A 22,598-nucleotide genomic window follows, 5' to 3' on the forward strand; every position below is an offset into this window, starting at 1 on the left:
GCTATCACAAAATGGCTGCCATGGGGGGTGAGGCGGCACCTTGCCCATTCCAAAGATGACTGCCATGGTGGGTGTAGCCAGTCACAGAATGCTCATTTCCCAGAAGGCAAACTGGTGAGACTAAAAGAAAAATAATTTGCCCCAAAGACTAAGGACAAGGCAGCGGAGGGGTCTGAGCTCCGAAACCCTTCTTTTGTACCCAAATAAAGAGGGTGCTGGAGGACAGTGCTTCTCTTGCCAGTATGCCAGCCTCCCAGTTCAAAACATACTGTTTTATTTTTTAAAAACTCTTAAGAAATATATACAAGCCAAAGGGAAAGGAAGCTAAGCTTAAGCAAAACCAGTATGTTGCTTTTGAGTCCGGGACCAAAGTGGGAGTAGGAGCGGCCGAAATAAATGACGCAGCAGTGCACTCACACTTGAATGTCCAGCATGATGCGCTTGTCCTCTTCCACGTGTAGTCCCCAGATGCAGTCTTGACCCTTTCCGTAAGGTTCCGGCCAGTTGGGGGACAGCACCACGCCGGCTGCGTCCGTGATCTCCCCGCTACACACCGCTGCGGGAGGTGCCCGAGAGAGATCAGTGGTGCCTGCAGTGGGGCTCAGGCCTGTGGTCGTTGTGGGGCCCAGCATGGCAGAACCAGGAAGGGCAATGGGGAAGAACTGAGTGGGAAGGCAGGCAAGGGGGGGGGGATTCTGACAGGAGCCGCTGCACGCTTCCCCTAGTTGGCTCCTTGCGCCAGTGGAAGAGTTGCTGCAGGGCTGGGTCTCGGTGGCGGAAGAGCCCTGCTTCCAGCGGGGGACGGGGCCAAAGGCAAACAGGGCAGCGCCCAAATCCCCCAAAGAGCTGGCAGAGGGACAAAGATGGGACTGGTGGGGGGCAGCTTCTGGCGTTCCTAAGCAGGTGGTGAACTGGGGAATCGGGATGAAGCCTCTCACGCCTGGTGACGACATGCCACCATTCCCAGAGGGCTTACGGATGCAAATGTGGGGACTGCCAGCTGCCCAGGGGAGCATCACTGGCGAGGCCGCCATTTATTTGGACCCCCGAAAATCACCAACATGCACCTGCACATCACTGCCTGCAAACGGGGGCAACGAAATGAGAGGGGGGCATTTCAGCTCAGCAAAGGGGAGCGAGAGCGGGGCCCTTGCGCCGTGCAGTGGGGTGCATTCAAGCCGGGTCAGCAGCCTTTGTGTTCACGCCACGCGCTTTGGCAGGGCTGGGCGCAGAGGGGCAGGCCCTGGAGGCGCTGGCCCGCTTCTCCGACACCGGCACGCTTTAGAGGGCACCTGACGCCCCAGGGACCTGCCGAGACCGACCAGATCTACTGAGGACTGCCCTCCTTTAGCAATCCATCTGTACGGCCATGTTAGTTTGAGGCAGAGCAGCGTTCTCTGGGGTTGCACTAGGAGCAGTGCAGAGGAACGGGACCTTGCAGGGATGCAGTACTGGGATATCTTTATCATCAGGGATGCTGACATCATCTGCCTCCTCCCCCTCGCCCTCGCCCCCGCCCCCGCCCCGGACGTCCCTGTCCCCTCTGAGCTTAGCTGCAATCCTCACAATGGCTGGGAGGGGAAAGGATTTCCCATTATACGGTTCCCTGTTGTAATGCAAAGTCTTTTGGGGTGGCTTGGCCTGGAATGGGCAGTTAAGGCCTGTCCGCTTGACCAAACAGCTGCTCCTGTTGGAGAGGAGAACTGCGAGAGCTGGATCCACGCAGCTGCCTGCATTTGGGGCTCTCCTGGGCCTCGTGGCTGTGGGGACTGTTGCGAGGAGCGCCTGCACTTTGAAATGCACCACTACCCCGCTGTGCCCAGTGGGGGCATCTGTTGGCATCAGAACCCTGGACCAGTTGGATTGGACTCAGCAGGGCAGCTCTTTAAAGAGTCTCTCTCAAAGGAGGGTCCCCAGAGCCCAGCTGTTTCTCCCACCCACCCTGCCCCAATGCAGGGAGCCCCCCCGACCGATCGCTCCCTCCACAGCACCCCACCTCGGCACGCTGGCTCCGTCTCGTTCCACTGGGGGTTGGCGGAATCGATGCATTCGATGATGACCGAGCCTTGCTCCAGGGTATAGCCAGCCTCGCAGGCAAACTCCACGGTCGTGCCCACGACATACGTCCCGTCACTGGTGGTGAAGTTCCCGTACTTGACGAAGGGCTCATAGCAGTGTCCAGGTTCAAAGGCTGCAGTGGGCAAGAGCGGGACGGAGGGCCTGAGTCACCACCGATTATGTGGCATGGTGCATCCTGGGGATATGTGGCAGGGTGCAAAACAGGGGGCATGCAGCAGGGGTGGAGAAGCTCACTCCCCAGGGCCAAATTTGGCCCTCTGGGGTTCCCCAGAATGGTCGCTTGGTGGCTTCCCGGCCTTTGTGCAGTTCCCCCCCCCCTTCTAAAAAGTTGAGATGCCTCCCTAAGGCTGAGCTGCTGGCAGCAAGACCTCGAAGCCAAAATGTGCTGGTATTTTTGGCCCCGCCCCATTTGCCCTGGCCCCACCCAAGGCAGCCCCTGGGAACCTCTCTGAAATGGAATCCGGCCCTTGGGCTGAAAGAGGCTCAACGCCTCTGATACACATGGTCTCCTGCGGCAGGGGCGGGCAACGTTTTTCTTCCGAGGGCCGCAGGTAATCTGTCGGGGGCTGTGTGGTGGTGGGCGGGGCCAAAGCCTGCAGTGGGCTGCCCTTTTTCTTTCTCTGCCAGCCCATATTCTCTCTCTTCCTTCCCGCCCAGTGGGCTGCCAGCAAAGGAACACATCGCTGCTGCCTGAGGTCTGAACTGGTCATATGCAGGGGGCTTTGGCAACGAAGCCAAGGGCCGCAGGTTGGACGCCCCTGTCCTAAGGAAACGTGGCAACTGGGGCTGGTTGTGCAGCAGTTGCAGCAGCAAGTGCACAGGAGAGGAGGTTTCTCCGAAGCTGCAGGGCCCCCCCCCCCGACAACTCACCCTCATAGCGCAGTGCCACGCCTGCAGCCACCCCGCTGCTGTCTGTGGTCAGCTCTACGAAGAAGCTGTGGGCGGTGCTGACCAGTCCCTCGATGGGCAAGTACTCGACCTCATACGAGTCGTACACCGGTGGCGCCTCAATGCTGTTCCCATCCCGGATGATTAGCCTGCAAGGAGGAGTGGGAGGCTGTCTTCCAGCAAAACCAGAGGGGGGCTGGCGCTGGGCGTGGGGGGCCTGTCTTGGCAGACCGGGACTTATGTTTGGGTGGAGGGGGTGGGAAATATGGGACAGGGCTCGGAGGCGGATGGGGAAGGACCTGCAGGAGAAGATCCCTAGCGGCCCGAGGGCAAAGACTTCCTGGTCCCCAGTCCTGTGGTTGCAGGTTCAAATCCTGCTGGAACTGCCGCGGAAGGGGGAAGGGAGGCTGTCGCTTTGGGAGGGACTGAAGCTTGGTGATAGAGCCCCTGCTTTGCATGCAGGAGGTCCCAGGTTCCATCCCTGGCAACCCCAGTTAAAAGGAGCAATGGATTCAAAAGTTGCTTCTCTGCCTATTACAGTGGACCAGCTTTCCCGTACTTCCTGCCTCCAGGTGTTTTGCACTACAAGTCCCATCACCCTTAGCCAGGAAGCAGCTTAATGCCCCCTGATGTCACAGCTGCAGGGACTGATTGTGGCTAGTGGGACAGCTCCAGCCCATCATGCAGGGGTGGCAAAAGGCACTTGGTGTGACCTCGGCTGGGCTGCCCTGGGCCGGCCTCCTCAGACTCCATTGCCCCAGGAACTCAGGGTCTCCCCAAGAGCTCACCTGTCATCATCCTCGGCCAACGAGACCTTTTCAAAATGGAGGTGCAGCCGCTGCCTGGACGGAGCCTCCAGCAGCCAATGGCAGGTCAGGTTGTTGCTGTAGTTGGCGGGAAACCCCGGAGACACGATACGGCCGGTGGTGGCATTCCGGATCACCCCACCGCAGGCCGCTGCAAGAAGGGGCCGGTCGGTCAGTGGGGTGGGGCAAGGCTGGATGGGTCCAAAGCCATGCAAGGCATGGAGCTAGGGATGTGCCTATCAGCCAAACCTGAGCTCCTCGCGGTTCTACAATTTCCATCTTGAAGCTCATTCTGACTCATGTCCGTATCAGATTGCAAGATTCTTCCCCACCCTCCACATGAAAAATTTGGGCATATTTTCATGCTCATTACCCCAAATGTGCACATCAGTCATGCACATTTTTAAATGGTATGCACTGTTCTTCCCTGTACTAAAGCACTCTTGTGAACATTTTTCAAATGCATGCATGTCTTGAATGCATTTTATCGTTGCACAAATCGCGTTGCGGTCTCGGATGGCCTTCAGATTGCATATCACATCTGGGGGTTGTGAACTGAATACATTCTGATAAAAAAAACAAATGGAAAGAATGTTCTCTCCCATCCCTCCATGGACACGCCTCCCTCCCTCCCTCCCTCCTAGGCGTCACTCACCAACACAGGCTGGTTCCCGGGCACTCCAAAAGGGGTGGGTGGCATTCAGACAGGTGAGGCAGTGTTGGCCCACCAGCTGGTAGCCGATGGCACAAGAGAAGCAAGCATGGCCACCAGGGTGGACGCTGGTGATGGAAACGTCTCCGTATACTGGGCGTGTGGGGAAGATGCAGCTCAGCAGGTAGGCTGGAGAGAGGAAGAGTGAATTGAAACGAAGCCTGGGTGCCTGAGTTTGGCTGATTTTTCCTCTTCCCTCCCCATCCCTTTTCCTTTTTTGTCGTGTCTCTCAGATGGTAAGCCCAAGAGCAGGGCCTGTCTTATTCTTAATCGTTGTGAGCGAGGTAAAGGATTAGAAACTGCCCTTCCCTTTGTGGCTCCCAGTTTCAGGGGCAGGGGCTCAGGCAAGGTAGCTTCTACTGGGCCCATCTCCCTGGGAACTGTAGGACTTTTTTCTGTCTAAACACGCACAGGATTGCGCCCTAAATGGCCTCTCAAAGGTCTTTCCCCTTATCCATCCATAAAGTTTAGAAGTCCTGCCAAGTATGTTGTTGTTGTTGTTCAGTCGTTCAGTCGTGTCCGACTCTTCGTGACCCCATGGACCATAGCACGCCAGGCCTTCCTGTCCTGCGCTCTCTCCCGGAGCGTGCTCAAGTTCATATTCATTGCATCCGTGATGCTATCTAGCCATCTCATCCTCTGCCGTCCCCTTCTCCTTTTGCCTTCAGTCTTTCCCAGCATCAGGGTCTTTTCCAGGGAGTTTTCTCTTCGCATTAGGTGGCCAAAATATTGGAGCTTCAGCTTCATTATCTGTCCTTCCAATGAGCAGTCAGGGTTGATTTCCTTTAGGATGGACTGATTTGACCTCCTTGCAGTCCAGGGGACTCGTAAGAGTCTTCTCCAGCACCACAGTTCGAAAGCATCAATTCTTCGGCGCTCAGCCTTCCTTATAGTCCAGCTCTCACAGCCATACATTACTACTGGGAAAACCATAGCTTTGATTAGACGGACCTTGGTTGGCAAGGTGATGTCTCTGCTTCTTACTATGCTGTCTAGGTTGGCCATAGCTTTCCTCCCAAGGAGCAAGCGTCTTTTAATTTCATGGCTACAGTCACCGTCTGCGGTGATCTTGGAGCCCAAGAAAGTAAAATCTGTCACTGCTTCCATTTCTTCCCCTTCTATATGCCAGGAAGTGATGGGGCCAGATGCCATGATCTTAGTTTTTTTAATGTTGAGTTTCAAACCAGCTTTTGCACTCTCCTCTTTCACCCTCAACAAGAGGCTCTTTAGATCCTCTTCGCTTTCTGCCATTAGGATGGTATCGTCTGCATATCAGAGGTTGTTGATAATTCTCCCAGCAATCTTAATTCCGACCTCTGATTCATCCAACCCGGCATTTCACATGATGTACTCTGCATATAAGTTAAATAAGCAGGGTGACAATATGCAGCCTTGTCGTACTCCTTTCCCAATTTTGAACCAATCGGTTGTTCCATGTCTGGTTCTTACTGTTGCTTCTTGACCCTCGTACAGGTTTCTCAGGAGACAGGTAAGGTGGTCTGGTACTCCCATCACTTTAAGAATTTGCCACAGTTTCTTGTGATCCACACAATCAAAGGCTTTAGCGTAGTCAATGAAGCAGAAATAGGCGTTTTTCTGGAATTCTCTTGCTTTCTCCATGATGCAGCGAATGTTGGCGATTTGATCTCTAGTTCCTCTGCCTCTTCTAAACCCAGCTTGTACTTCCGGTAGTTCTTGGTTCGCATACTGCTGAAGCCTAGCTTGTAGGATTTTGAGCATCACCTTGCTGGCATGTGAAATGAGCGCAATGGTGCGGTAGTTTGAACACTCTTTGGCGTTGCCCTTCTTTGGAATTGGAATGTAAACTGACCTTTTCCAGTCTTGTGGCCACTGTTGAGTGTTCCAGATTTGTTGGCATATTGAGTGCAGCACTTTAACAGCATCATCTTTTAGGATTTTAAATAACTCAGCTGGAATACTGTCATCTCCGCTAGCTTTATTGTTACTAATGCTTCCTAAGGCCCACTTGACTTCACTCTCTAGGATGTCCGGCTCAAGTTCAGTGACCGCACTATCATGGCTATCAGGGACATTCAAATCTTTCCTGTATAGTTCTTCTGTGTATTCTTGCCACCTCTTCTTAATCTCATCTGCTTCTGTTAGGTCCCTGCCTTCTTTGTCCTTGATCATGCCCGTCTTTGCACAAAACGTTCCCTTGAGATCTCCAATTTTCTTGAAGAGATCTCTAGTCTTTCCCATTCTGTTGTTTTCCTCGATTTCTTTGCATTGTTCATTGAAGAAGGCCTTCTTGTCTCTCCTTGCTATTCTCTGGAACTCTGCATTCAGTTGGGTATATCTTCCCCTTTCTCCCTTGCTTTTCGCTTCCCTTCTTTCGTGAGCTACTTGTAAAGCCTCATCAGACAGCCACTTTGCTTTCTTGCATTTCTTTTTCTTTGGGATGGATTTCGTTGCTGCCTCCTGAACAATGTTACGGACCTCCGTCCATAGTTCCTCAGGCACTCTGTCTATCAGGTCTAATCCCTGAAATCTATTCCTCACCTCCACTGTATATTCATCAGGGATATGATTTAGGTCATACCTGAACGGTTTAGTGGTTTTCCCGACGTTCTTCAATTTAAGCCGAAATTTTGCAAGAAGCAGCTCATGATCTGAGCCACAGTCAGCTCCAGGTCTTGTTTTTACTGACTGTATGGAGCTTCTCCATCTTTGGCTGCAAAGGACATAATCAATCTGATTTCGATATTGACCATCTGGTGACGTCCATGTGTAGAGTCGCCTCTTGTGCTGTTGGAAAAGAGTGTTTGCTATGATCAGTGTGTTCTCTTGGCAAAACTCTATTAGCTTTTGTCCTGCTTCATTTTGTACACCAAGGCCATGCCTGCCTGTTATCCCGGTGATTTCTTGACTTCCTACTTTAGCATTCCAATCTCCTATGATGAAGAGGACATCTTTTTTTGGTGTTAGTTCTAGAAGGTGTTGTAGGTCTTCATAGAACCGATCAACCTCAGCTTCTTCGGCCTCAGTGGTTGGGGCATAGACTTGAATTACTGTGATGTTGAATGGTTTGCCTTGGATTCGTACTGAGATCATTCTATCAGTTCTGAGATTGTACCCCAGTACTGCTTTTCCCACCCTTTTGTTGACTATGAGTGCTACTCCATTTCTTCTAAGGGATTCTTGCCCACAATAGTAGATATGATGGTCACCTGAATTAAATTCGCCCATGCCTGTCCATTTTAGTTCGCTGATTCCCAAGATGTCGATGTTCAATCTTGCCATCTCATGTTTGACCACCTCCAGCTTACCTTGATTCATTGATCTGACATTCCAGGTTCCTAAACAATATTGTTCTTTACAGCATCGGATTTTCTTTTCACCACCAGACACATCCACAGCTGAGTGTCCTTTCGGGTTTGGCCCAGCCACTTCACTCTTTCTGGCGCTACTTGGAAATACCCTCTGCTCTTCCCCAGTAGCATATTGGACACCTTCCGACCTGAGGGGCTCATCTTCCGGCGTCATATCTTTTAGCCTTGTGATACGTTCCATGGGGTTTTCTTGGCAAGAATACTGGAGTGGGTTGCCATTTCCTTCTCCAGTGGACCACATTTTGTCAGAACTCTCTGCCATGACCTGTCCGTCTTGGGTGGCCCTGCACGGCATAGCTTATGGCTTCACTGAGTTACGCAAGCCCCTTCGCCACAACAAGGCAGTGATCCATGAAGGGGCTGCCAAGTATAATGCTTGCCAAATGAACCTCCTATTTTTGTCTATTTACTGAGGTAATCCTGGGTAATTTGATTTCCCTCTTTTCCCGCTGGGGTTTTTCCCACTCGCTCGCTGGTGTCATCTTAACAGCTGAAGACGGCCCTTGAATTCTTCTGGTCTTTTGACTTACTCATGTTTGAGTGAGCGCCTAAGTAGACAAGTTGATGGAGATCTGTCACCAGATCTCCCATCGCTTTTAAGTTTAGCAAATAGCAATGGTCTGTTTGTGTGTTTTGGATCAGGAATGTGGTGATGGGGAAGATGTGACTGACCTTTTCCCCTAGTGCTGTTTTTCTGATGAAAACCTTTCTGCCAAATCTGCTATTTTTTTACCCCATTATGATAAACTATGCATCTCCGCTGGAGAATAGATCTGCAGTCAAGATACAGTGGAGGGCCCAACCAATGCACCAGGCGCAGACTCGCTGTGCAAACGGAGCAAAAAGGTGCAGGCGTGAGAACTCCCCCTTTTCTGCTGTAGGTGTGAGTGCCGAAGGAAGGGAGAAGATGCAAAGTACGGCGCTGCACCACCTTACATGGGTGTTTTAAGGATGATCTGGAAATGCTGTTCTAGGAACTGTCACCGGAAGAAGTGGGGGGATCGTGCTTGTTATGGGGGGGCGCATAAGTGTTTGCCATGGGGGTGTGGCAATCTGGGCGAGGCACGTTGTCGGGGGATAGGTATATACTGACAACAGGGCCCTCTTGCTTGGTGCCAATTTTGTTAATTGCCGGGACCAATTATCTCCCCATTAAGCATCGTCTCTTTGGTGGGTGCCCGCTTTAACCTGGCAGCATCAGCGATTAGCTCCGGTAGCGATTAATGAGTTCCCAATTAGCTAATTGTGCTACAGCTGCAGGGGGAAATCCTGGCGCGGTGCTGCCACCCAAGCGGGCGGGGCGGTGGGCCATTTTTTGGCGCTGCCTGCCCGCGCACCAGATCATTTGGTAGGAGCACAGTGCACACTGCCTCCTTCAGTCTGTATCTGCCACTGATGGGGGACATGGAACAAACATTTTAAAAAGGCCTGCCTATCCTAGCATCCTGTTTCCAACCATGGGAAGCTCACAGACACGGAGATTCCACTAGCACGGCTAACAGCTGTCGATCAGACTTCTCTTCCCTGCACTTTGTCCTGTCCCTCAACACAATCTTGTGGCGGTGAGTTCCCCAGGTTAATTATCCAGTGTGTAGCACTGCATGCCTTTTCTCAGGGAACCTATAGATGCTGTTCATGGCAGGTATGGTACCATATAATTTGTGTTAATGGACCAACCCCTCCCTGAATTCTCCAACCTGTATACATTATGCAGATTTGCATGTGCTAATAACGCATAATGCAGAGGTGTTCAGCCTCAGGGCCATGGGCCAGTTTTGGCCCTCTGAGGTTCCCCAGGAGACATGCCCCCTCCCCTTGGACCCACCCCCTTTTATGAAACAGTTTCAACATGCCTGGTGTAATCTATCTATCCTGCTCATCACAGAGAGAGGTGGGGAAATATCAAAGGTGCTGGACCCCTGACATTTTCGCCCTTCTGTCCTGCTTCCAAGACTGGCATATATTGCTCCTGTGCTTTCAAGCTTTTCTCCGCAGCCTTAAGGACTAGACACTTGGTCTTTTCTTTGTGTTTTGAAAGATAGCTACGATTGCCAGGATGCTGAGCGCTGTGTCTTTTTCTTCCCAATGCCTGCATTCCTGGTTGCACAATTGCAGAATAAATGCACTTGCACAGTGGTAGAGCCCCTGCTTTGCATGTAGAAAGTCCTGGGTTCAGTCCCAGCACCTCCAGTGAAAAGGATCAGGGCACAGGTGGTGGTAAAAACCTGAGGGCCCGGAGAGCCATTGCTAGTCAAGAGGAAGTCATTCTAGGCTAGAAGGACCAACTGTCTTACCTGGTATAAGGCGGATTCCGCTGTTGACATGTAGAGTTGGCTCACCAGCTTAGACTAAACCAGCTGTAAGTCCCCCCCTAGTGGTAGGTGAAGGGCCTGCGGATGGCACCCCCATCCCGATTCTTACCTTGGAAGCGGAAGTGAAAGTTTCCTGGGTTGGCGGGTGCTGGGCTCTGGAACCGCACCACCACCTGATTTGTCGGGCCGCGGATCACCTGTCCCCGCATCAGGAATGACTCATTGGCCAGGGCGATGGGCTCGACGCCCCCCAGCCTCTCCACTGTGACCGTCTCACCTTCTGCAAGGCTGATGTTCTGGACCTGCAAAGGCGAGGCAGGGCAGGACGGGGGGAGGAGTGGAGGTGCGTCACAAGGAGGAGCAGGACGGCGGGCCCGTCAGGCTTTGTGACCAAAAACAGTGAGAAAGCCAGTGCGGTGCAGTGGTTAAAGCGTTGGCCTGGGACCCAGGAGAGCTGGGTTCGAGTCCCCACTTGGCCACAAAACTTGCTGGGTGACTTTGGGCCAGTCACTGACTCTCAGCCTGACCTACCTTGCAGGGTGGTTGTGAGGATAAAAATGGAGAGGAGGGGGACTGTGCACACTGACTTGGGTTCCTTGCAAGAGGAAAAAGGCCAGATAGAAATGAAATGAAATGAAACAGCTGCTTGGGCCTGGAGGGAGAACTTGGGATGTGGCTTGTGATTGACGGATCAGTTGATTTCCATGTCAGTCTCACGTGTGTCCATCCCTAAATCCGTCCCATCCTGTGTCTGCATTCATCTGCATTTAACCTCCCACACAAGATCACATTTCAATTCATATTTAAATATGTAGTTTGGAGCATATTTTCTCACAAAGTCTGCATGTCTAACTGTGTTTTATAAAATGTGCACTTTGGTACATTTTTGTTTTGTTTTGAGCCAAAAACACGATCACGAAATTCGGGGAAGGGCAAAATCTGAAGGCTTCTGATCCACGCATTAGTCTGGGAGGCAGGGATCGGGTCGGTTCGTACTGGAATGTACAAAGCAGAAATTCCACAAGGCCTCCAGAGAATGCCCTCATCAACCTCCCCTCCAAACCCCTCCCAGCCAGCAGGACGTCCACCTTACCCAGCAGGTGCTTTGTGGACGTACTTGATCCTGTGGCCAGTGTATGTGGGACTATGGTCTGAGTGCTGTCTTGGTTCCTTAGAAGGGGTGGGGAATTCATGAGTCCCCTCCCCAAAATTTGAGGAACATTTCCTACATGGGGAAAAAGCAAGAAGGCTGCAACCATTTTAATGATTTTTTCCATACAGTAGTCCGATGAAGGTAGTTTATTTACACGTGGGAGTCTAAACGGCGATATTTTGGGTCATGCAACCTAATATTCTTTCCTCAACTTAAAGGCCTTCTGCTTGTGCTCAGCGGCACAGAGTTACCAATTTCTATGTCTTGGGACAGTGCCGGTCAGCTCCACCCGGCCTTCAGGCCCGATCGCACAAAAACGGGGCGGTGGGAGGGCATGCCGAATTCTGAGGCTCTTCCCGATGGGGAGTCCAGTCCGTTCCATTCCTTGCACCCTCCCTCCATCAGGCCCGTGACTGCCATGTCTTCTTGCGGTGGCGGCAACATAACTTATCTTGATAAACGAGTCGTGGTTGCCGTCTCTCATTAAAGCAGTGATTGTATATTAATTACGGTAATTAAACTGCACCACTTGGTGATAAACGGCCGAAGGCAGGGGCCTCCTTGCACTAATTACACCAAAGGTGCCAGAGATGTATTGGTGGAGGCGTCGGGCGGGTGGGGGAAGCACAAGCGTGCGGAATCGAGAACCAGACGGCAGGAGTCGAGTAGCAGAGCTCCCTCTCCACGGGCTCACGAGGATGTGGCGTGATTTATGGGACAGGAAGTCAGGAAGTGTAGAGGAGGCCCCGGTGCCCCCCTCCGGTGCAGGTGGTGTGCAAAACAGACATCTGCTGCTTGCTGTACTCGAAGGATAGTGCAAAATGGAATGGGGGTTCATGGGGACATAGGGAAAGAGGTGCTCCGATCCCCACCCAGCTCAGATTGGCTTGCGAAAAGAATTCACCTCTGGTTATTCCTAGTTTTTTAATCTCTTTCAGTTTTCAACATTCCTATTTATGGATGTTATTAGATTTAGGAGTTTTGGGGAAGACGAGTAGGGAAAAGGTTGGAAAAGAATGGAACAAGGCAGGCTAAGACTTGAACACTCATCATGGCCTCTAGAATACTAAAAGAGGATGTGCGTCTGTCCACCTGTCCATCAGTACCATCGTGCCAAGACCGTGAGACCTCCACACGTGAAATTTGGCATGCAAACTAATGGGACTCTAGAGGTGACATGTGTACTTCAGGGTTATTGTGTAGTTTTTTTTTAAATGCATTAATGAATTTAAATTAGTTTAAATGTGTCCATGCAGTTGAACCGTGCCATACCCTCTTCAATCACTAGTTGGCAGACTTCCCTATCCAGCATATAGCTGTGCAGTCCACACAGTCTGAAGCCAGGGGAGGCTGAGGGACAGAGTGATAGGTGTGCCCCACGCTGTGGGGCAGCCCCCCTCGGGCAAACGGAGTGGGCCTTAGGAGACTATAGGGCTGTACCATGGCAGGGGCTGTACCTAGGGGTGCCAGAAAGCATGCCTTCATTCACATGGGGCAGGAACAATGTGTCCAGCTCTGACAGCTGTGAAAGTTTGCTTGATGGCCATGATCCCATGGAGAGGAGCCTTGAGATCTGAAGGGAATGCCAACTCTTCGACAAAACTCGGATACCTGGCATGCCCCATCTTACACAACTGTCTCTCTTTCAACATTAAAGCAATTCAGGGCACAGTCCTGTGCATGTTTAGACAGAAAATGCCGCCTGGGGAATGCTGGGAGCGGTAGGGCTTTTTCAGCCTAAACATGCATAGCGTTGCCCCCTTAAAGAACAGCATCGTTGCAGCCAATGACATTGCGACGGAACACCAGGGTGAAAGGTGCAGAACAAGTCACTTGAGACTAGCCAATGGCTCTGAGACGGGAACACCAGCTCTTGGATCTGAAGATGGGACTCAGGGCAGCAGCTGGAGCCTCAGTAACGTTCGGCGAAAAGCGATGGAGGAGGCTGTGGTGCAACTAGGAAATCCCACAAGGACCCCTGTGGGGCCTGGGTCCCTATTTCCTGCCTCGCACTGCAGGAGCACCTCGATGACACGAGACTCCAGGGTGGGTTGTAGCTCAGTGGAGGAGCTGCTGTGTTGCAGGCAGAAGGTCCCGGGTTCAGTCCCCGGCAGCATCTCCAGGTAGGGCTAGGAAAGGATCCTGCCTGAATTCCGTGTCGACAATGCCAGGCTGGATGGATCCAGGTCCTGACTTGGTGTAAGGCGGCTTCCCATGTTCCTATCTCCAGTGGAGTTCTGTGCAGAGAACTGCTAACTTGGCCCAAGGCAAAAGAAGAAAGACATCTCTTTCCAAAGCTCTCTCTTACAGATTCCCTCCTGGGAATGTGCTGCGCTCTTCACACCTTGCAGGTTGCCCCAGGTGCCTTTGGTATTCCCAGCAATGTCCTCTGCTGATGCTACACTGGGGAGTCCCCCCACCCCCTGGCCACCACTCCGGGCCAGAGGCAGTCAGCCACTGCAGGCCCGCCGCGCCGGAGTTCTGCCTCCCTTGGCGGGGGCTAGCAAACCTTCCTCCACAAGGCCTAATGAAGCCCCGGGGGGCGGCGGGCGGCAGGAACAGGTATTGTTGAAATGTCGGCCAAATGCCACACGTATCGATTTGACATTTGCTTCGGTGTGTTTCGGAGCCGGCACGGCTGGCTGCCTCCCTTAAGCGAGATGTCTGTATTTGTAACTTTTCATTAAAATGCAGCTGGGCCGCATCTTAACTACAGAGCTCAACCTGCTGGGGGGGGGGGATTTCCCCCCTGCCTCCCTCTTTCACATCCCGCCCCCCACCGGGAAAGAGGTTATGCTAAATTGTTGGGGGTGAACGTTGAATCTTGCTCATTAAAAAGAAAATCCCTCTGGAAGTGTTCAAACACAACCAGGTGAAGGTCAGATTGGAGTGAATCCTGCCCACTGCACGCATCGCTCCCACCTTCCGGCCCCTGCAACCGAACAAATTCTTCATGCATCAGTTTTCTTAGTGCCGCCTGCATCCTGGAGACACTCTGCCGTCCTGCCTTGCCCCGAGGGGCCGTGGCTCAGTGGCAGCACGCCTGCTTTGCATGCAGGAAGCCCCTGGCTCAATCCTCAGCATCTCCAGGGAGGTCTGGGGGAGACCCCCTGCCTGAAACCCTAGGAGGCCACCGACCGTCATGGCTGGCTATGGGTGGAGTACTCCAGGCCCGCGGGCCCACCCGCATTATAAAAAGGTTGAAACGCCTCCCCCAAGCCTGCTGCTAACTCCCTCTTGGGTGGGGGTGATATTGTTTTGGCTACCCAAGGATTCATAGGGAGAATGAGTTTATGATTAGTGTTGTCGGGAATGAATCGGAGCGTGTGGAGATGTCCGGCAGCTCAGATCCTGAATCGGGACGGAAACAGCCAGAACGGAGGGAGGCCCCCTCCCCAGTGAGCCCGGATGCAGCAAGGCTGTCTTCCCAAGTCCTTGACACACAGATGGCCCATCCTGAGCGCCCCCCTTTCCTCCACCATGAGAACCCAGGTCTCGGGGGAGGAGGGGAGCGACTCGAGGGGCGCTGGGGTCCGTCACAGAGTGAAGCCGGAAGAGCTGGAGGCAGGCTCAGCCGCTCCGCCAGGTCGTGGAAGCCAACGTAGGAGGGGCTGCCCTACGGGGAGGGTACCCTGCGAAGCATGTCTGGCCCAGAAGTTCTTGCCCAGACTGCTGGCAGCTTTCCTAACTTGCACTTCGTCTCCTCTATTGATATTTGTAGATGTGTGGATTATCTATGCAGTCTGAAAGTTTCCTAGAAACTGCATTTGTAAGGAAGCCAGTCTTTAACTAATACATTAGTATAGGCCAAGGCCTTATTTCCTGGAGTGTGTTGATTGCGAAGGGGGAGGATGAAGGAGTGTGACACGTGTATAGGAAGGAGATGGGTTGCAGCATCTCTTTCTCCCTCTCTTGGACTCCCAACTCTTGCGTAAAGCCTTTGGATGATCAACCCTTCACCCGCAACTGAAATGAAAACATCACCCTGTTTTCTGCTACTTATCTTTCCTGCCAAAAGACATTTTGCCCTCCAAATTCACCCGGAATTTTGCGTTATCCAGCCCACCTGGCATTCAATCCGGCCTTCCGGGGTGCCCAGAGGGCCACCCCCCCACCCAAGGAACAATCATTTGATGGTCATCTGGTGGTCATTGGTCAACATTTCCCAGCTTTTGTGCAGCTCTTTTTCTCCAGTCTAGAAGGCTAAAATGCCTCCCCCTTGGCTTCACTGCCAGCAGTAAGAGTTTTAAGCTAAAATAGGCTGGTATATTTGGTCTTTTATGCAGTACTCGTCCCCTTTAGCTTTTGGCCCATCCCACCCCCTGGAACGTGGCCCCTGAGAGCTTCTCTGAAATGGAATTCGGCCCTCAGGTGAAAGAGGTTGAACACCCCTGCTGCAAATGATTCCTACAGAAGGGACCCTTCCACCCACCCTCAGGGTTTCCCCCATCCCTGATGGTCACTCACCCGAATCTCAACCCCGTAACCGGGGTACACAGAGATGGTGTAGGTGCACTCGAGGGCACCTCCCTCATATGGGATGCCAGATGGCAGGGGAGAAGCCAGTGACCCTTTGGGCCCAGTGAGGTTCCAGCTGCAAGGACCTGTGAAAGACAGAGAATGCAAGAAAGGAAGATGTCCAACCAGATCTGCTGTCCCAAGCCTTTTGCTGCCCTCGTCACGTTGAACTTTTGCTCCCTGGTCTGTTGTCTTATTGCACATGACTAGCACGTGACCAGTAGCTAGGGTCGATGGAGAAATTCGCAGTGGATTCAGATGGGTTTGGATTTCTGTAAATCCAGTCTGCAGAACCTGCAGCGCAGCAGCTTTCTCCAAGTCACACAAATTCTGCAGATTTATGGACTGTTCCTTTACATTTTGGAGGGAGTTGCGCACATTCGCACTCATGCGAATGCACATTCACGCTGATGCATATTAGCACAAGTGGAACAAAATTCTCGTACATCCCTACCCCCTACCCCGATTACATCAATGTGCAGAAGACAGAATGGACAACAAGAGGGGATGGATTAAACAAAATCTGTACATTTTGTATACGATGTACATCTGTACACCGTGTACTACCAATAGCGCATGATGTGCTTCCAGAGCCCGCCAGGAGGATGCTGTCCTCTGCGTGAAGGGCTGCCAGTCCACATCCCGTCTAGAGATGAAGAATGCTGCGAAGGGAGATCAGTGGGGGCACTTCACGGTGCCCATCGACAGTTACATCTGGGCAGCGGGCTGAGCCAGCACATGGCTAACCTGGTCACAGCCTTCCCTGCTGGGGCGAGATGTATCGCATTTCTATTTATGCTAGACTAATTATTTCAGAATTGGCGTCTAGACATATAAATGAGCATATGCCAAATTTTATGCCAAATTACATTCTCTCTCTCTCTTTTAATGAAGCATCAGTGGCGACCCTGGGCCTAGAGCCAAAGCTGGGAGGGGGTGCTCTTCTGGGAAAATTCACCTGCGCGTGGTGGCGCTCCTGACCAGTTCCCAGTCATTGCAGTAAGCCTTGCGCAAGAGAACTTCCCAGAGGGTTGCCTTCTACGTTAGGGAGCGTGTATGTGTGTGTGTGTGGGGGGGGGGGGAGAGTCCTACCGGGATTCCCCAGCTCAGGCACAGGCATTTCCTGGGCCAGCCCCAAGCAGAGCAGAACAATCCTAAAGCTAACCTCTCTCCAGCCCTTCCCACTTCTGTAAAAACTGCTCTCCGGCTTTTGCCCAGGCTCCAACCTAGTTTTAACCTTTGCTGCGCTCCCCTGTCACAGTCTTATACCAAGGATTAAAATAGCAGGTTTCTGGAGACCTGAGCAGGTCAGGTCAAAGCCAAGCACTTTTTCAGCTCGAGGGCGAAGCTGGATTAGGTCTCCGCTTCTCCTCTGAGCTTGCGGACAGCTCAGTCACACACCCTGCAAAACTTTAGGTCTGGCCTGCGTGGCCTCCCAGGCTGAGGCAATACACCTGTCGAGGAATCGTTACAGCCTTCCCCAGGTCGGTGCCCCTCCAGGTACATTGGACTACAACTCCCCATCGTCCCCAGGTGGATGATGGGGGTTGCAGTCCAACACACGTGGAGGCTACTAGTCTGCTTTCAGATCAGGGTTCTGTGAGCTGCTTTCTCCCCTGCCAGACCTTGTGGACTACACCTCCCAGCATTCCTGACCGTTGGCCATGCTAGCTGGGGCTGACGGGGGCTGAAGTCCACAGCATCTCGAAGGCACCCAGATGGGGGACGGCCGGGGAAACCCACCCTGGCCCCAGCTATTTCTCACACCTGCAGCCGGCAGAGTGCTGACCACGGTGGCGGTGGCCACAGCGGCGGTTGCCGACTCCTCATCCTCCCCAGAGGCCATGCCGGGTGTGGCGGCTTTGGGCTGCACTGTGGGGGTTCCACTGGATAGCGTGATGCCGGGAGCCGGGACCGGAGTCCAGAGCCCCGCCTTGAAGGCCAGCGCAGGAGTGACTTCAGGAGGCTCGGTGTGACCAGGGGCAGGACCGATTTCGGGGGCTGTTTGCCCAGGCTCTGCCCAGGGCACCAGGTGCCCCACAGCGGTGGCCAGCAGATCTGTGGCGGCAGCCGGCGTGGCCATCTCGGCATCCCCGCCTTCTGCTTCCCTGCCCACCAGGAGGGTGGGCCGTGCTGTCGTCGTGGGCAGGGTGGTGGGCATGGCGGTGGCATCGGACAGGGCGTGGCGGCCGCCTGGGCTGGCCAGGTTGTTCGTGGGGGCCAAGGCGAGGTCGGCGCCGGGACGGACGGGCCCAGGCCCAAGCAGACCGGCGGCCAGGAAGGGGAGCTGCTGCAGGCGATCTTTCTTCTGCAGGGCTTCGTGGAGAAAGTCCTCCAGGAGCGGATGGTGGTTGAGCAACTTCAAGGTGGGGGCGGTGGTGACGAAGCGGGCATCGCGCTCTGGCTCGTCTGGGGTGGGCGGCACAGTCCTCTCCCCATCGCCCTCGGAGCTCCTTGGTTTATCGGGCTCCTCGGGGGAGAGGCCTGACACAAGGGGTGGAGAGAAAGGAGAACGCCATCAGAAAGCAACAAAACAAACAAAGGTCTGAAACAGCAGCACTTTTGAGAGAACCAGAACCCAGCTCCTGGACCCTTGGGCCCAAAGGTCCATCCGGCACAGCATCCTGCTTCTGTCAGGGGACAGCAGCTGGATGACTTATGGTCCTTCCCAAGCTCATCAGATGCTGGGGACCAACAGGAGAAGGCAAAACTTTGCTTCTGGGCTGCTCTGAGGCATCAGGCTGCTCTCCTTTGGGCCGAATGATCCAGGGGTCATAGCTCAGGGGTAGAGGCCTGCTTTGATCCCCACCATCTCCAGGCGGAAAACCTCTGCCGGAAAGCCTGGAGTCAGCGTTGACAATACTGGGCTAGATGGACTCAGCAGAAGGCAGCTTCTAAGTTCCTATGATACTCAGAGGTACTCTGCTCCTTAACAAGGAAGCTCTGTCCCAGCTGTTAGCCACTGATAGATCTGTCCTCCATTGAAATTTGTCTGAAGCTGTCTAAATGCGCTCTACGTGGGGTTACCCTTGAAGACGGTTCAGAAGCTGCAGCTGATACAGAACGCGGCAGCTCGCCTGATTAAAGGCAGCCGCCAGCAAGATCGCATCACTCCGGTGCTGAAGGAGCTGCGCTGGCTACCAGTTATTTTCCGGGCCAAATTCAAGGTGTTGGTTTTGACCTTTAAAACCCTATATGGTTCCGGCCCAGCCTATCTTAAGGAGCGCCTCCAGTAACACCAGACAGGCCGCTCAACAAGATCAGCCTCGGATGGCCTTCTCTCTGTCCCATCAGCCAGGACAGCTACACTGGTGAGGACGAGGGAGAGGGACTTCTCTGTGGTGGCCCCCACTCTGTGGAACTCCCTCCCTAGGGAACTCCGCCATGCCCCCTCTTTAATGAGCTTCCGCCATGCATTAAAAACGTGGTTGTTCAGGCAGGCATTTGCGGTGGGTTAGGGTATTTTAGAAAATGTTTTTACTGTAGAATTTTATTGTTTTAAACTGTTTTATTATATACTTTGTACATCGCCCAGAGTGGCTGGGTGACCAGCCAGATGGGCGATTAATAAATTTAATAAATAAAATAAATAAATCAAGCAGCCCCACTCACCACATCCGATGGTGGAGAATTTATTTGTTTATTTTCAACATTCATGTATTGTCTTATCTGCTAAAAGGTGTCATGGCGGTGCACAGAAATTGAAAACAATAAAAGTAAGAACGTCAAGCCCAGTAAAATGTCAGGATGCTAAAATTACATGGTTTAAAAGGCTGGATTTAAAAGAGGGGCCTTCATATCACTTTCTAAAAGCCAAGAGGGTGGGGGCCAATCGCAGTTCTTGAGGGAGCAGATTTCTCCTCCCTCCTCATTACTTTTTCCTTGCGTGTTGTGGCTTTTTAGATTGCCTGCCCGCAGAGGCTGTCTTGTTTTACTGATTGTATCTGAGCCACTCCAGGAGCCTTTTGGGGGCTGGGGATCGAGACATTTTAAGTAAATAAAATAAAGAAACTCCACAGCAGGAAGCCCTTCCACACACGGCCAACGAAGAGGTAAAATTCTGTGAATTTGTCTAATCCCCCCTTTCAAAAAAACATCTACGTTGGAAGTGGTCGTCATAACTGGCCACATTTTGTCCACCTGGACGATGGCTTTAGTGGGGTAACCCATTTGTGCGAGGATCGGTTACCGATTCCACAGTGCTCAGTTTCTCATGTCAATGTCAGATATTATTCTTGTTCTGGCTTTTGTTTTTTTAGTACAAAACAGCTTCGGTTCTGCTCGGCAAGCTCAAGAACAGACTGAGGGATCCATTTAAATGAGAAAATGTATAATTGGTTAACAAACAAAGGGAGAAGGCGAGGGGGGGCGGAGAGAAGAATGGCACACCACACAAAGCAGGTTTCAAATGAGGGTATAAATAGGGACTGATTTCTAGGGAACAGGAAAAAAAAATAATGCATCACCCGGCCGGCAGTTTTGCAAAGCATTTGTCAGCTGTCGCCGAGGTTCAATAAACAATTACGCCGTCATTTCTTCCAGCGCAACTCGGTAGGCATCACCGGGCAAAACAGCTGGGCTACTTTTGATCCCCGAGGCTGCAGCTTGAGAAAAAGGGTCAAGCTCCTGTTGTCGGGGGGCAGCTGTTTACAAAGACGAACTTTGAGTGGTGGCTGTTAGGCCAGATTTAATGGGCTCATAAAGAAGACGTACAGCTCAATCGCTTCTCTGACAGGTTAAAGGCAAAAAGGTGGCAGGATCTGGGGTGAAAATGATCTGGTACGGTCAAGTGGGTCACCTAAGGCAGTGGTGTTGAACCTTTTTCAGCCCGAGAGTTGGATGCAATGTTAGAGAAGCTTCCAGGGGCCGCATTTCAAGGGTGAGCGTGGCCAAAGGCAAAAGTGGGAGGGGCCAAAATATTGGTTATTTATTTATACCTCGCCTTCCCGCTGCCCCCCAAAGGTTGGGGTTGGATCCAGATTTAGTAATACTTGGAGCAGACCCATTGAACTCAATGGGACTTAAGTCAGTCGTGATGAGTAATCAAGTTCCATAGAGTTCAATGGGTGTTCTCGAAGTATGACTCCATCTGGATCCAACCCATAAACACGAACAAGAAGAACATAAGAAATACTGTACTGGACCAGGCCAAGGGTCCATCTAGTCCAGCATTCTGCCGCCACAGTGGCCCACCAGCTGCCCACAGGAAGGAAACCCACAAGCAGGACATGAATGCAACAGCGCCCTCCCGCCCATGTTCCCCAGCGACTGGTGTACAGGGGCAGACTGCCTAGCTACAAGCTATTAAATTTTTTTTTAAAAAAAAGAACAGAGAGAGGGAGAGAGAGAGAGAGCACGCAAGAGAGAGAAACAATGAGCAGACATCCAAGCAGCAATATGAAATCAAATTAATAAGCCTGGCGCAAAAGGAAAGAATCTGACAGTCGAATCTAAAAAAAGCAGCAGGGGGAAAACAAAAGAAATCAAACCCTTGCTGGAAAAGAATTGTTTGTTTTATTGGGGGGGGGGTCGCTATCGCCCTTTCAGTCATATTCCCAGGGCAGGGTGGTTAGCACAAACAGGGGGAAAGGCTTTAATAATCATACCGGAACACCGGCAGCCTCAGTTCCTGTGGCAGGGAATTCCACAGGTTGTGTGCCATTACAGAAACCTCCCTCTTGTGCATGGCCACCAACTGCACCCCAGAAGAAAGAAACATGTGGAAAAGAGCCCATCAGCCAGCCTGGCAGGGTGGGCCAACTTGTACAGCCCTTGTCTGGAGCGCCCTCAAGGAAGATGTTGCGTTGCACGTGGCGAACCCTTCATTTCTAAATGCTCGGGAAGTCAGCCCCGTTCCTTCATTCTGTATTGAAGCAGCTTACTCTGCAATGCACTCTGTGCATGCCCCAAAGCACTCTGGACCTTCTAGGGAGAAGGGGAGTGTGAGCACCGAACGGGGGGAGGGTGACACAGCCGAGGCCGACAGCGTTACTGGCACGCCAGAGACATAAACAGGTTTCAGCAGGCATCTCCCTGGCGCAAGCGCTCCTTCTTGCCCGCACATTATCTTGTGACTGAGCTGTGCACATAGAATCGTTTAGAGCTGTTAGGCTAAATGGAAGACTGCTTCCATTAGCCCGTAATGAGCCATCAAAAATGCCTCCCTGTGGCCCGGCCTTGTTTGCCGTCATGCCGTGGCTGCATGGGTGGGCAGCCCCTGTCTCTCCCCAGCCCGTCGAGCTGGAGCCTGGAGACTCCATCAGGGTACACTCTGCACCGTCTCAGGCAGCCAGGTCCCTGCCCCAAGGAGTCCACATATCTAAATCAATCTCCCTCCTCTTTTCCAAGAGCTTCGGCTATTGGGTGGTATAGAAATGAATGAATGAATGAATCAATCAATCAATCAATCATTGTATGTTCCTGGACCATTGTGGGTGCCACTGCCTCAGTGGGAGCCCCCAACCTGGTGATAAAAGCTTCCGCCTGTGAGGTTCACCCCGATGCCACACTCTCGTACCTCGCAGGGGACCTCAGGCGGTCTGTTGCTTGCGCAAAATGAAAATGGAGAAACGCCCCCTGTCGAGCAGCGTAAATTTGGATGCCGTGAGGTGCCTCCTCTCAGATGGGCTAGTGGTCCCAACAGCTCCTGCCACATCGCAAGAGATTCTGTTTAGCCCTGTGTCCTGTTACTTTGTAAGCACCTTGGAGCAGAGACCTGTCCTCCGCCTGGGCACTCCACAGAGTACACGATCATCGGTGGCACTTTAAATTTACTTGCTT

The 22,598-nt window shown here is 52.5% G+C and overlaps 1 protein-coding gene across 1 annotated transcript in view; it reads right to left on the reverse strand.

Annotated features, from left to right (window-relative positions):
* The window catches only part of SEZ6 (seizure related 6 homolog), a 34,724-nt gene extending 12,842 nt beyond the window's left edge, over positions 1-21,882 (reverse strand). Inside the window, exons 1-10 of the mRNA XM_084823307.1 lie at positions 21,701-21,882; positions 20,532-20,578; positions 17,586-18,302; positions 15,768-15,904; positions 10,257-10,449; positions 4,429-4,614; positions 3,756-3,924; positions 2,950-3,116; positions 1,997-2,191; positions 418-556 (exon numbers count right to left, since the gene is read on the reverse strand). Of these exons, the coding sequence (XP_084679433.1) occupies positions 418-556; positions 1,997-2,191; positions 2,950-3,116; positions 3,756-3,924; positions 4,429-4,614; positions 10,257-10,449; positions 15,768-15,904; positions 17,586-18,302; positions 20,532-20,578; positions 21,701-21,882 (2,132 nt within the window). The remainder of the gene's footprint in view (positions 1-417; positions 557-1,996; positions 2,192-2,949; positions 3,117-3,755; positions 3,925-4,428; positions 4,615-10,256; positions 10,450-15,767; positions 15,905-17,585; positions 18,303-20,531; positions 20,579-21,700) is intronic.
* Positions 21,883-22,598: the final 716 nt, after the last annotated feature.

This window comes from Heloderma suspectum, chromosome 16 (assembly GCF_057233095.1).
Source record: "Heloderma suspectum isolate Gila_16-S chromosome 16, 16-S_ref, whole genome shotgun sequence".
In the NCBI taxonomy this organism is placed as follows: Eukaryota; Metazoa; Chordata; class Lepidosauria; order Squamata; family Helodermatidae; genus Heloderma; species Heloderma suspectum.